Here is a 13,897-nt window from a genome sequence, read left to right as displayed (position 1 = left end):
CTCTTTTATTTGGACAACCTAAGAGGAGAAGTGCGCCGTAACAAATTTAGACTGATATAGACAGTAACTATAATTTTGAAAAAAAAAGGTATAATCGACAACCCTCAACAATAGGATGGTAGCACTTGCTCAGCTAGCAATACAAACAATTGAAACCCCAGCAGACGACCAATATTATTGTAATTTCGAAACAGTATAATCAACAGCACTAAACAGGAGGTTAACAGCATATGAAAAATTCTAGCATAATAATACAGAGTTCCTTATTCGTTCCTTTAAAATATGTATGCATTGTGAAAATAAAAAGTTCATCTTTTTCATTCATCTTCTGTGAAAAGGCCAGAGCTGTTAATGACTCGCATGCCATTCAGAACAGGGCCCATCGAAACGGACGACAGATATAGCACACGGCTCCCGGTAAAAACGGCTATATTCATTCTATTTGCCAGGGTTTATTTTTTCTGGCGGTCTAAAGATTGCAAACGAGAGGGTAGTTTACTGGTCCCGCACTGCCAACTTTCTGTTGTGCGCGGTAGTCGTGACAGTGGTGGCGGGCGCAAGCGTGCTCTGACCACGGACCACTTGCTCTCGCAGAGTCTTGATCCACATGTGACGCGGGGAAGGAGGACACAGCAGATACTTTTATTTACAAGAAGTTATTGAAGTGACCGTCATGATATCTGCTGTGGCAGCTGGCCTTTGCTGAAACACCTAGTCACGACCACATCAAATCTAGGAGGGTTTTAATGAGAATGGGCACTGATGTGCGTGTCGTCTGCTTAAGCTGAGCCAAAGTTTCCTACGGGGCCTGTAGCTGCGTCTGTTTTCGGAGACGCTTCTACCAGCGAGTGACAAAACGAAATTTGCCTGTTATTGTTTATTTTAGACTATGCTCAATTCTAGAGAAAAATGTAAAGTTAATGTTGACGAAGAAAACTCGATAGCTGAGCTACTGGCTAAGCCTAGGTGGCTTATCGAATACTGCGTGTGAACTGCGGGTGTTTATTTGTCTGGAAAACCGTCAGGAGCATCGAAATACAAGTGCTGAGTTCTTCTGCTGGTTTTCATAGGAAATCCGATACCGTGTTAAATACATTGTCATTGTTAGAGTATAGGCTGATGAATCGATTGCATCTTGTAAAAAACCAAAATTTAAAAAAAAAAGTGTCGCTCAGTATATATCGACGGCAATCCGGCATTTGCGAATCGCCTATAGTAGAAAAAAATTATAGATATATTTCGCACTGCAATGCCGATCTTTATCGGTAAATGTGTACTAAATTATAGACCCAAAGCATGTATGCAGATTGTGGAAGATTGAGCTATGTCTATAAAATTATATGCCGGTAGTCTGATGCTGGTGGAGTGACTCTGGGTGCCTATGTCAGTGCATTGAACAAAAACATTCTTTCATTAAATCTGTTGTTCGTGTACCTAAATCAGTAAACCCCTTTACTGCCGAAAACTATAATTGTTGTGTATTCGGACAACCGATAGCCAGGTTCGTTAAGCAATACATTAATATCGTGTGTGTTTGTTACTTACCTGCGTTACAGAATGCATGCACCCAGTGCACTTGTCAATAAACAGAAGAAACTCTTTCTGGGAGTTCAGGCTCCCCTAGGCTACGTGGCCGGTGTAGGTCGCGGAGCTACCGGATTCACCACCAGGTAAGGATATTTATAAAAGACAGAAAAGCTTTGAAGAATCATTAGATTTCTGTAGGAAGTAGAATTAATATTGCTTCATAAAGGCTGAAGCCTCAATACGGTGTAGTTTCCTGACGGTCACGATGAAGACCAATATTGTCTTACTTATAATAAAGACAAGTAAATCAAGTTTGACTAGGCTTATATGTATTTGTTGACAGAATATAACCAACATATTGTATCTGTGTATATCGCTTTTAGATCTGATATCGGTCCCGCCAGAGAGAGTTCGGATGTTCCCGACGATCGCCACGGTCAATCGGTTCCAAAAAAGCCCCGAAAAGGTCAAGATGATGACGACGACGAAGACCTTAACGATGCTAACTACGACGAATTCAATGGTTCGTGACCACATAACACATATAACTACAGTTAAAAATTGGACTACCATGAATATGATGTGTGTAGTTTAAACATATGAACGTATAAATCTATCTAGTTGTTATGGCGAGCATGTCGTAAGGAATATAGTTAAAGGATTTTAAAGCATTTTTGCATGCATCAATAGTCCTGGTAAACCTACGGCAATCATACACATATGCATAAGCATTTTTCTTTCTTCTTTGCGCTTGAAGACTTTACGTCTTTGCTGTAATGAAGTAACCATTCATGGGTGTTGCAGGCTATGGAGGGTCATTATTCAGCAAAGATCCTTATGACAAAGACGACGAAGAAGCAGACGCCATTTATGAAGCAGTTGACAAACGTATGGATGAGAAGAGAAAAGATTACCGCGAGGCAAGGCTCCGAGCAGAGATCGAGAAATATCGTCAGGAACGTCCGAAGATCCAACAGCAATTCTCTGATTTAAAGCGCGAGTTACAAGAAGTGTCAACCGACGAATGGAATGCCATTCCTGAAGTGGGGGATGCGCGAAACAAGAAACAGAGGAATCCCCGTGCCGAAAAATTCACACCATTGCCGGACAGTGTCATCGCTGGCGCAATGAGCAGTGGTCAAGGGGTTGCAGCTATTGACCCAACGACGGGTCTTGCCTCACCCTTCCCCGGTACTGCGTCCGGAGAGCTGGATCTTCGCAAGATTGGTCATGCGAGAAACACGCTTATGGAGATTAAACTTACGCAAGCGTCCGACTCAGTGTCAGGTCAGACAGTTGTCGATCCCAAGGGGTACCTCACAGATTTGCAGTCCATGATTCCTAACCATGGAGCGGATATATCCGACGTGAAGAAGGCGCGCCTGTTGTTGAAGTCGGTGCGCGAGACAAATCCCAATCACCCTCCAGCATGGATAGCGTCTGCACGACTTGAGGAAGTAACGGGAAAGCTTCAGCATGCGCGGAACCTGATCATGCAGGGTGCTGAAATGTGCCCGAACTCTGAGGATGTGTGGCTAGAAGCCGCACGACTGCAGCCGGCTGACATGGCCAAATCGGTCATTGCGCAGGCTGTCCGCCAGTTGCCACACTCAGTTAGATTATGGATAAAAGCAGCCGAGTTGGAAACAGAAAAGCGGCTTCAAAAGAGAATCTATAGGAAGGCTCTTGAGCAGATACCGAATTCGGTACGACTGTGGAAAAATTCGGTTGAGCTGGAGGATATTGAAGATGCGCGGATCCTTCTGACCCGTGCGGTTGAATGCTGCCCCTCTAGTGTAGAACTGTGGTTGGCACTAGCTAGGTTAGAATCGTATGAAAACGCAAGAAAGGTTCTGAACAAAGCCCGTGAGAACATTCCCACAGACCGACAAATCTGGATTACAGCAGCGAAGCTTGAAGAAGCCAACAAGAATATAAAGATGGTACCAAAAATCATCGAACGTTCCATTAAATCTTTATCGGATAACGGTGTAGAGATCAACCGTGAATTGTGGATGAAGGATGCAGTGGACGCAGAGCGAGCCAAATCAGTAGCCACATGCCAAGCCATTATTGACCATGTTATCGGCGTTGGAATCGAGGACGAGGATCGTGAGCATACGTGGCTTGAGGATGCTGAACAGATGGCTAACCAAGGTGCTCCAGAATGTGCTCGCGCTATTTACGGCCACGCCTTGGCGGTATTCCCTGGTGTCGAAGGCATATGGCTTCAGGCGGCGCACTTCGAAAAGAGCCACGGCACGCGCGACAGCCTGGAAGCATTATTGCAAAGAGCGGTTTCACATTGTCCGCAGGAAGAAGTGCTGTGGCTCATGGGGGCGAAGAGTAAGTGGTTAGCAGGGGACGTACCTGCTGCCCGATCAATTCTGAGCCTTGCCTTTAAAGCGAATCCCAATTCAGAGGAGATTTGGCTTGCCGCTGTCAAGCTCGAATCAGAAAACAACGAATACGAGCGAGCGAGACGATTACTGGCCAAGGCGCGCGCATCGGCACCAACAGGTCGCGTGATCATGAAGGCGGCCAAACTCGAGTGGGCGTTGGGTGACTTAGAGGAAGCTTTAAGGATACTCGAGAAGGGTGTCGAAGATTATTCTAGTTTCGCGAAGCTATGGATGATGTACGGGCAGATCTGGTGTCAAATGGGACGACCTGACAAAGCTAAGGAAGTTTATGGAAGAGGAATAAAAGCATGTCCGAGTGCTGTGCCCCTGTGGGTGTTACTAGCGAAACTGCAGGAAGAGACAGGTGTATTAGTATCGGCTCGTTCCGTATTAGAGAAAGGACGACTACGAAACCCATGTAATGATGTATTATGGCTGGAAGCGATTCGGATCGAATATCGCGCAGGCATGAAGGATATCGCAGCAAAAATGATGGCCAAAGCCATGCAGGAGTGCCCAAGTTCTGGCAATCTCTGGGCCGAGGCCATTTTCATGGAGCCTCGACCGGGTCGTAAATCCAAGAGTTTCGACGCTTTAAAGAAATGCGAACATGATCCCCGGGTCCTTTTGGCTATTTCCAAACTTTTTTGGGCAGAGCGAAAGATCAATAAGGCTCGTGAATGGTTCAATCGCACAATTAAAACCGATAAGGATTACGGTGATTGTTGGGCAAATATGTACAAGTTTGAAATGCTCCACGGCACCCCGGAGCAACGAGATGAAGTGAAGAAACGCTGTGTGCAAGCAGAACCAAGGCACGGGGAATTGTGGTGTCGTGTAAGCAAAAATATTAGTAACTGGCGTAATAGCTGTGAAGAACTGTTGATTCTATGCACCAAGGAAATAGCTGAACCGAGTTAGGCTGAATTTACGAACTCTTTGTGAGAATTTTAATTTTCTTTGCTTACAACTTAATGGGTTCATGTACATTTGTCGATAACCAGAGTCATCTTAAACACCTTAAATAAATTATGTATATCATTCGACTTGAGGCATATTTTTTGTTCTCTTTGATAGAACGAGATTGCTTGTTCTTTGATTTGAAATTCTGATTTTGTTTTTATTTGGTATGTTTCGCCGCATATATATATATATATATATATATATAGCTGAAATTAGAAGTCGCTGATTCAATTGTTACCAACGACGCGTACAATGCAACCTACAAGAGTAAGTAAAATCATAAGATTTAATTACAGTTACTTAATTAGAATAACATGTTATGTATTTCGTAGCTGGAAGTGTTCAAGTCAGGGGAAGGTAAACCTAATGTTTACTATTTATACAATGTTTATTTATCTTTAATGGTATATGTTCAACAACACAACACATACGTATCACGGAATAAATTATTATCATTAATTCATATGACTCTTAAGTTGTAACATTCATAGGCTCTGAAAGTTTAAAAAGATTAAAAGTTAACAACATTGTTGCTGAACTACCGATAGCACTAGCATGCCAAGCTTTCAGGGGCCGCCCAGAGCAACAGCCTGCATAGTATATATCATAATTCTTGCCGCATTTATTACGAATAGACTTTTCGCTAGATTTATGGAAGCGTCCGTCTGTAACATTTGTGGCGGAAGCCGTGGATTTTAAAACGGGTGATTATGTGACGATTTATCCGCTCCGGTTCCTTTTAATCCTTATCTCTCATCGCTGTCGTGCTGAAAAATTCACCGTCTCTTTCTACAAATTTCTGCTTCCGCCTGCTGAAACACTAGAAGAAAGTCTTGGTTGTCGGCAGTCCAAAACAAGATCCTAAATCCTCCATGAGCAGAGACAGGGTGTCGGAAGGAAGGTGAACTAGTCTGTTTGTTGCCGTACGAATAAAACCCAGAGCACACTTCAAAAGAAAGGCACTCACTCAATTGAATAGTTTGAGATGTCCTACTATAAGGCCCTGCCAAACTATAGTTACCTCGTAAACAGCCACCGGCTCCACCATTAAAACAAGACGATGTTTCAAGGGAAAGGCGACTTGGGGTCTCGACGCCCTTCTGTGTCTTTCTTTGACGTGTGAGGTGAAGCTATCATTATTGAAAAAAGTAGCTCGAGACAGAGGAATCTGTTAACATACCGAGAGATGGCGTATCGCTAGCCGCGATTCTGCTTGCCTCCTGAATTTTATAGCTACGTTTTATACCGTTAATCTCAGTCCGTTGCTGTCTTGTTACGCTAGCCAGACCCTTCGATGCAGACGCTTCGAATCTGTTAGAGCCGTAGGTTATCAAAGCATTCACGCAGAGGATAACATCGACTGGGTCACTTTAGTCCTTTGTTTTTTCTGGAAGATCTGGAGTAAGACTGAGAACAGAAGAAGCTCAGATTTTTATCTGGAGCCGAGCCAGTCGTTTCAAAAGTATGGCACCTTCACCACTCTGTCATCGATACTTATGTCGCTCTCCTGCAGGATCGTAATCAACTGGAAGAGCATATTTCGTGGTACACACACGTATGCCAAGGTACACAAAACCAGATCTGTGTACGGTGCGGAGTCTAATTCGGTCTTAAAACAAAAAAACACCCCCTCTTGGGCGCTTGCTGGATTGTTGAAAGATCTTTTGATGCTGACCATCAGGACACTGTTGGCTGGTCTCTCTATTGAGAGCTCTCTCCGAAATTCATGCTGTTCCTTCAATATAGATTTACTCCTTTCTATAAAAGGACACTATTTTTTAATCAGTGCACCGTCGAGCAGCTTGTAGCGTATACTTCTGTTAGCAACTCCGTATCATGAGCGCTGGGCCAGGCCCTCTGCTAGCAGTCTCGTGTACTTGTTTTACAATCTTTACCATGCGGCATGATAGTTTCTGGAGGCCGCGAATTGTCTCCCTGTTCTTACTTCTTGCAAACAAATTACGTTTCCTCAAATGTTTACTACTTGTCAGGTTTTTCAATTGAACCTTAATATTAGATCATACATGGACTTGTGCTTAAAATAGTCATTCCCGAATGAAGGCAAAGGGGTTGATAAAATTTTGTTTATATTAGGTGTATACCCGAACTATTTCATTTTTTGTTTACTAGGATTTTCTACAAGCATGTTTCATTTTAGTAAGTTGATTTAAGCGTAGCCAATATAACGAGCCGAAACACATTTTTACTTAGATGACGTCCAAACAGTCGCGGTTGTTTGTTATGTGTAGATGTTTCCAAGATCAGCCTTCACTAAATATTAATATTTGTTTGTGTGTAGCTGTATTTGCCACTTTTGTGAAAACAACAAAAACGAGTTGAGAAAAAGAGTTAAGACCAACTTGTGATCTCGCGGCACTTACTACTACTGATCTAAGCTTGTGATACATCACAATTTAAGTCAGCGATTTTCAGTTTGTCTTACGTAACGTTTAGAAATGAAAGCAAGCAAAAGACGCAGTATTCGAACGTTCCAGGGCTAATGGCGTCATACTCGCTAAAGACCTAAGCAAAATTGAGTCCTAAAACGTTCTCTCTTCATAAATGTAAAGCTTTTTATTCAATATGATAGGAGTTCGCTACAAATATGCATTTTAAGAAGTTCAAAGGGTATTGACGTGCTTACTGTTAGCACAAACGGAAATGAAAAATGTTAAAGATTCTGCTTATGGGCCAGTTTCACTATTAAACTACCTTTCTTTTCGACAATCACAATACCAGATTAAGATTGTTATTATTTTTATTAAAAATACTTGAAGACATACCACTCAATTATACGACAGACCTTTCTTCCAGCTTGTTTCCAGTTTTAGTTCCTTTGCATACTCATTAATAAAATAAAAATAAAGATTAATGACAAAAGGTATTCCTCAAGCCCCCCTAAGACAGCATGTTCTGCATGTATGTCTGCGGCTTAAAATCTACACCAGAGACCAAGCTTCCTGTGCCCACGGAAGCTAGCCGACGGAACGACTTACTGAACTAAGGCAAGGAACATCTTGCGTTCTAGTTGTTGGATGCTGTTTACAGCTCGCTCTTGCTCTTCTTATTACCGGAACGGTCATAGTTCTTTAGTTCATTCGTGGCGTGTTTTGCAATATATTTAATGAAGTCGTTAAGATCTCGGCCACCGTCATATTTTTGCGGGTTAGACTTCTCACCCTTCGGTAGCCAGTACAGTGTGGGGAACCCTTGAACCTCGAATGGTGCAGGAACATCGTTAGCAGTGGCATCCATCTTGACAATAAGAACATCCTCATTTTCCAACTCTGTCCCAAGGCTTTCATATGTTGGGGCTAGCTTCTTACAGTGACCGCACCACGGCGCATAGAACTCAATGAGAATATCCTTGTCAGACTTCACCACGAGCTCATCAAAATTTTTAGCGACAGCGACTTTCACTGGTCCATCATTTTTCTCTGGCACATCCTCGGATTTGAAGTGTGGTTCGAGCTTGCCAGCAAAATAATCCTTGATGAACTGATTCAGATTGTCGATCGAAAAGTCACTTTCCATTCGGAATTTCTGCTGCTTCTCGTTACGGATGCCAATCACGGGCTTATCAGCAGCTTTCAGACCAAACTCGTCAAGCTCACCAGCAAACTGATCTTTGTTGGAAACAGCAAATGAAAGCTTGCCAGAAAACTCCTTGACGGCCTTCATAATACGGTTACGCCAGTAGTTCGTGCCCTTAGTGTTTTTGTCGTAGTCGACATCATAATAGGCAATGAGCAACGGGTTATCGAACTGTTGATAGTTCTCCTGGGTACGGTGGCCAACGAGACCAAAGAACCGCTTCCTAATGAACGATTCCAACGCGACTGCGTCCGGAGACCCGTCGTAGACAACTTCATTATCCTCGAATTTGCTGTGGAATTTCTTCGCACGGATGAGCACGACATCGTCTGAAAGCTTTTTGGCATCGGCAAGTGCGGCCTCATGGGTATGGGCAAACGTGTAACGCTCGCGTTCCTTATCAGCAACCTTCTGGAACACCTTGTGTAGACTAGAGTCCTTCTCTTTGAACACACCCAAGATGACAGTCTCATCACGTTTGAGTAGAGATTCGAGTTCGCCCTTTGTCTTAACTTCCTTCGAGGCAGGTCCGACTTGTGCCTTCATATACTTGACGATGCCACCTGTATTATCGAAGTGAAAAACCCAGTATTAGTATGGTATCATATGCATCGGTATAATGTATGTAGTTATGTAAAAATATTGAAAATAGTGAACATTTAAAAAAGAGGTAGTTGTTTTTTACATTTGCGGAATGTTGAATTATTTCAACAGCCTTCCAAATTTTCGCATATTACTGAGTTTGCAGCTACAGGTTCATACCGTCAGCTATGACTATGTATGAAGTACAAGCGAAACTGTTCTCGTTGCCTTATACACCTGTAATAATTAGTTTATGACCCTCTGGGTATTAACATAAACTTTTAGATTCCATCTGCAATATTCAGCATACGTTTTCACGTTAAGTAACTGCATGACGAAATACTGGAAATTTGCAGAAAGATCTTCGAAGTTCTCTGAGCTGCAAGTGTAATCCATTGCACTGTTTGACTAGCAATACAGACGACACTGATCAGGTTTCAGGAATAAATACCTGAGCCTAGATCGATGGTTCGTTAAGCTACACAAGGTTATAATCCCTTTATACACTATATATACTAGAATGCAAGAATACATTGGATACGGTTTAAAACGCGCGTAACACTGCGACCAGTTAATTCAAGTCCCATCTATAGACCTAGGTGATCGTAGGCAATACTTTGCTAACCGATTATTTGGATTAAGGCCCAATTTTGACACAACTCAAACAAATCTTTTTATATTGAACTGTACCAGAACGAAACAATAGAACTGACTCGCCTGTAAGTACACATGAAACAGATGGATTCGACAAAGGCAACAATCTGGACAAGCTTGTTACTTGAATCTGCCGGAAGATTTTACGGGCCGGAATAATAAAAACTACATGATACCGCTTCGCAAACACCTACTGCACTTGCAAAACAGTATCAAGCTGCTTTTAATATTTTAGTTATCAACGCGGTGCAGAATACCGACATATTCCTAACGACGTTCGAACTGTGTTTCGAATCGCTTCACAATTGTAGCTCTTAGGTTTCTCAAAACAGGTACCAATAGAGTACCTCTAACAACAAGAAAGTCTCCTGTCGGAGGAACAAACACAAAAACATAAACAATTTTTGAAAATTTACAGTAGACGATAATGTTTTGTTCGCGGACAAATATACTGACCAGCCTCGCGAGGTCCATTGTACTCTTGAGAAAGTTCTCCGTCACGGAAGATTTTTAGGGTCGGGTAGCCAGAAACGCCATACTTTGAGCAGACATCCTTGCCGCTATCAGCCGTACAATCCACGGTGGCTAAAATCACGGGAGGATCGTTGTTCTTAAGGATTCCCGCAGCCTTGTCGAATTCCGGTGCAAGTCGTTTGCAGTGTCCGCACCTATATCGAATGGAAATCAAAAATAATGTTTGACAAATGTAAATACGGTGATCGGTGTTCGTACGAAATAAAAATATTTTTTATTAGGATAATCTATTGTAAATAAACGCTGTCAAGCAACCTTTACCGTTACAAAAAATCACGAACATTTGTGATGATGGAACAGTATCCTATAGAGATATTAAGACAAAGCAGGCCCTCAGTTTTAATAAGGATATAATATATATATATATATTTTCTATTGCTCGTTGCATGTATGCTTTTTTCGTTCGGTTGAAATATTCTTTTTTGGTTCGAGTACGATGAAGAGATCTATCAAAAAACAAATACTCGCATAAAGAGAAGCCAACACTTCTTATTTTCTACGTCAGTGTGGTGACATTTTAGAGAAGTTTCCGAAATTCTTGCTCTATTCTCCGTCGCGAACTGAAAATTGCCATGCTACCTTAATCAACTAACGCAATGAGAAAACCAGCAGCACCACCAATGGAAATAATATACAAGCAAGTAAGCTGTTCAGTAGAAATAGGAATCTGATTGCAAACACGGGGTGGAGTACAAGACCCAACGAATAAATGACAGTACGTGGACATGTCATCTCGTGTGCATGAGATGGTCCATTAAACAATATCCAACGCTGGCTTTCCTACCTTGATCACTAGCAAAATGGCTAGGTCAGACTTCATGGGTCATATCGCAGTACACATTCATTATAATCCATAATAACAAATCTGATGATGTTCAACAGGCATAGAATTGAGTGCCAAATTTGCATATGGTACATGTTATACTTTTTTCACAAAGCTACGTGAACCTTCTTGAACGAAATGGGAAACCAAGGTCAGCACTAGTATGTGTATTTTTGACGTTTTCTGCAGGTTATAAACTTCCAAACTTCTTATTTTGCGAATAAACTGCAATGACGATACTAGAAATGAGTTATTAGCTACAGATAACATTCTGCAAAATCAACCAGGTCTTAGCTAATAAACGTTCACCGTAGATCCACCTTAGCTATCATCTTTTAGCTGTATTGGCTGCCAATATGCTAATCTCTACAACCCAACTAATTAGCATTTACCAAGTGTACTAGTATATCAAATGATTGAGTAGCACTACATATGATAATGAGCCTGCTCAGTCAGTGCAAGACACTGACAAGCTGCTGCTTCTAAGCTGGTCTTATTTCCAGCATGGTCACGATTCCAAGTAACTGAGCACAGTAACATTGGTATCGATTACAGAATTTTCGTTTCGATTACTGAAATGATAATCGCCATTGACACATGAAGTTATATAGTTCAGCTTCGAGATAAATAGTAAACTCTTCTCTATTCACGCCGTTTACCTTACGTTAACTGTATTTAGTGGCGACGTGCAGCCGAAGACGTTCAGGACTGATGCACCGCTCAATTTCTTATTTTATCGCATGTATCAACTAAATTTGTGTACAGATTATAAAACTTTACTGGCTCCGAACTCAACGCTGACAACATCACTAGCTTTTGACTATTCCTAGTCTGTATTCCGTTGTACTGTCAACCAATAATGTTCAGGATCACCGACCGGCTAGTGCTACGTCATCACAAAGCGCTCGCGAGTGGGAAACTGTATAAGAACACGTAAATGGGTCGTCATGTCTACGAAAAAAACTAGCATCGAACAAGCGACCCGGCTGTCCCAATACGAACAGCGCTAACCCCATTAGCAGTCGATCACAACACAACTGAGACAAATGGCACGCCGGCTACAGAAGATCGACTAAGTAAACAAGCAAAGCGGATTAAGCTTTCTGTACCATTATAATTATTGTTGCTGGCTGTCATGTTGACACAGGCCGCAATACCGGCTTATTAACAATATCATGTTAGTTGGCCGTGTCTAGCGGAGTTCAGCTACTTGCTCAACAATGATACGATTATATAGTAATACACGATATCGAGTACTAACCATGGAGCGAAGAATTTCACGAGCGCAACGGGGTATCCAGTGATCTTGCCCTCGAAGTTCTCCGTCATTTCAATGTAATTGTGGGCGCTCACTGTCGTGAAAAGCGCGACAATAAGCCCCGCACCCAAGGTCTTCATTATGAGATAGGAGGAATGGCTCCTCATTGCTCACAATACTATCTTGTACAGTCAGGCACGCCGATATCGGCCGACCTAAGAAGTGCCTCCGAAACAACTGCGCTGACACCGAGTCGCTATCCGGCCGTTTAACTTGATGCCAATCGCAGGCAACTCGGCCCATTGGACACGTCACTTGATACGAATGTGGTACGAATGGTGGAGAGGGTAGGTCTGATGGTGTGCGAATAATCTATCTTGCTAGGCCATTTGTTAATCTAAATAAATGTAAATACTATTGCTGATCGAAATCGCTTCAAATAACTGTTTCGTAACATGAAACGAATTATGTCTATGGCTGGTTTCGAACGTAGATCACAACACCTGTCTCTAAGCTTCTTGGGCAATCACGTTACTACTGTATTATCGGTGGGATGTCGCCATCTTCGCGGCCCATTGTCATCGAACTTCACAATGAGATAGACCATTTGTAGATATGTTGCTACGTTTAGTATACGTATACTACGCATAGCAGTAGACTACTATGATCTTATCTCAATTTCGCGCCCAAATTAAAATATGAAGAGTCTGATAATTATGAATTCTACGAGGCAAGGATCTGCATATATATAGTTAACTAAAAAAAAATTTACCACATGAACACTTAACAATGACCCTTCTGACAGATATAATAAATTTTATTAGTGCCTTTTTCATTACCTAGAAAATGATCAGAGGAATAGTTTACTAGGTGAAAATAGAAGACGTTTGTGGTACGGTTCAGTGAGAGTGAACCAAAAACAGGTGAGCGTTGTCTTGTTAATTTGAACAACTCGAGGTATGAATATTCTGTTTATAAGTGCAAGAGAGGTCTATACACCGTTACGTAAGACAAATCTATATGCGCCGTCGTTGCTGAAGTTCATATGCTGCTAGAGAATGCAAGATTTACTAAATGTGGGTTCCGCTGCTAAATTAAACTGACCACCGTTGCCAGTTTCGACGATGGAAATGGTGTATCTTTTACGGCTATTTTAGACTGTTGCAACGCCAATATAATCTGGGGTGCACGTTTTCTGACACTTCTGTTCGTTATCATGAGACACAGCTATACAGCAGCGTCCTGAGATAGTGCAGTTATTATTATTTTTGGTGAAATATTAGCTTGCGCGAGGGGGGTAGTAGCCGTACCACACGCTCTATTGTGCTTGTTGGCGGGAAACTTTATTCCAGTAAATACTCAGCTTGTTCCTGCAGTCTGTGCGTATTGTAAGCGTAGACGTGAATCGATCATTCTATATTTACTAGACCTCAACAAAGTAAATAGAATTTGTATTTTAATAGCTAATCCAATTGCAGTGATCGAGGCTGGGATTAACATAAAGTGCTGATAATAAGAAGTGTGGCTTCTGTAAGTTTATTAAATAACTTTGCTATATAT

At 42.0% G+C, this 13,897-nt stretch overlaps 3 protein-coding genes across 10 annotated transcripts in view; 2 read left to right on the top strand and 1 right to left on the bottom strand.

Annotated features, from left to right (window-relative positions):
* Positions 1-803: 803 nt before the first annotated feature.
* Positions 804-4,984, top strand: Prp6 (pre-mRNA processing factor 6). The gene is made up of 4 exons (XM_022843463.2): positions 804-1,041; positions 1,557-1,670; positions 1,911-2,050; positions 2,332-4,984. The coding sequence occupies exons 2-4, from the start codon at positions 1,558-1,560 to the stop codon at positions 4,848-4,850; spliced, it is 2,772 nt and encodes a 923-aa protein (XP_022699198.1). The 5' UTR covers positions 804-1,041; position 1,557; the 3' UTR covers positions 4,851-4,984.
* Positions 4,985-7,632: 2,648 nt separating this feature from the next.
* ERp60 (disulfide-isomerase A3) lies at positions 7,633-12,627 on the bottom strand. The gene is made up of 3 exons (XM_022843467.2): positions 12,341-12,627; positions 10,179-10,390; positions 7,633-9,049 (listed from the first exon to the last, which is right to left on the bottom strand). Exons 1-3 carry the CDS (start codon positions 12,502-12,504, stop codon positions 7,935-7,937), a joined length of 1,491 nt encoding a protein of 496 aa, XP_022699202.1. The 5' UTR covers positions 12,505-12,627; the 3' UTR covers positions 7,633-7,934.
* Positions 12,628-12,721: 94 nt separating this feature from the next.
* The window catches only part of Nse4 (SMC5-SMC6 complex kleisin component Non-SMC element 1), a 5,663-nt gene continuing 4,487 nt past the window's right edge, over positions 12,722-13,897 (top strand). For 2 of the 8 annotated variants that reach the window (XM_022843475.2, XM_022843474.2), the window contains exon 1: positions 12,722-13,260. Coding sequence is in view for 1 of the 8 variants with exons in the window: in XM_022843472.2 (XP_022699207.1) it covers positions 13,383-13,413 (31 nt within the window). In the remaining 7 variants the exon portion in view is untranslated. The other 6 variants (XM_022843476.2, XM_022843473.2, XM_022843478.1 and 3 more) reach the window with 5 other exon arrangements.

This window comes from Varroa jacobsoni, unplaced genomic scaffold (genome assembly GCF_002532875.2).
Source record: "Varroa jacobsoni isolate VJ856 unplaced genomic scaffold, vjacob_1.0 scaffold_1063, whole genome shotgun sequence".
NCBI classification, from domain to species: Eukaryota; Metazoa; Arthropoda; class Arachnida; order Mesostigmata; family Varroidae; genus Varroa; species Varroa jacobsoni.
Note: the sequence above shows the minus strand (reverse complement) of the source record. Positions and strands in the feature narration are given on the sequence as shown.

What these genes read in the sequence shown, in the direction of transcription:
- ERp60 (XM_022843467.2), bottom strand. Translation starts at nt 12,504, where the DNA reads ATGAGGAGCCATTCCTCCTATCTCATAATGAAGACCTTGGGTGCGGGG. An exon ending in GTGAAATTCTTCGCTCCATG is followed by an intron (nt 10,391 to 12,340) that starts GTTAGTACTCGA and finishes CATTCGATATAG; the next exon opens with GTGCGGACACTGCAAACGAC. An exon ending in CAATGGACCTCGCGAGGCTG is followed by an intron (nt 9,050 to 10,178) that starts GTCAGTATATTT and finishes TCGATAATACAG; the next exon opens with GTGGCATCGTCAAGTATATG.
- Prp6 (XM_022843463.2), top strand. Translation starts at nt 1,558, where the DNA reads ATGCATGCACCCAGTGCACTTGTCAATAAACAGAAGAAACTCTTTCTG. An exon ending in GCTACCGGATTCACCACCAG is followed by an intron (nt 1,671 to 1,910) that starts GTAAGGATATTT and finishes TATCGCTTTTAG; the next exon opens with ATCTGATATCGGTCCCGCCA. An exon ending in TAACTACGACGAATTCAATG is followed by an intron (nt 2,051 to 2,331) that starts GTTCGTGACCAC and finishes TGGGTGTTGCAG; the next exon opens with GCTATGGAGGGTCATTATTC.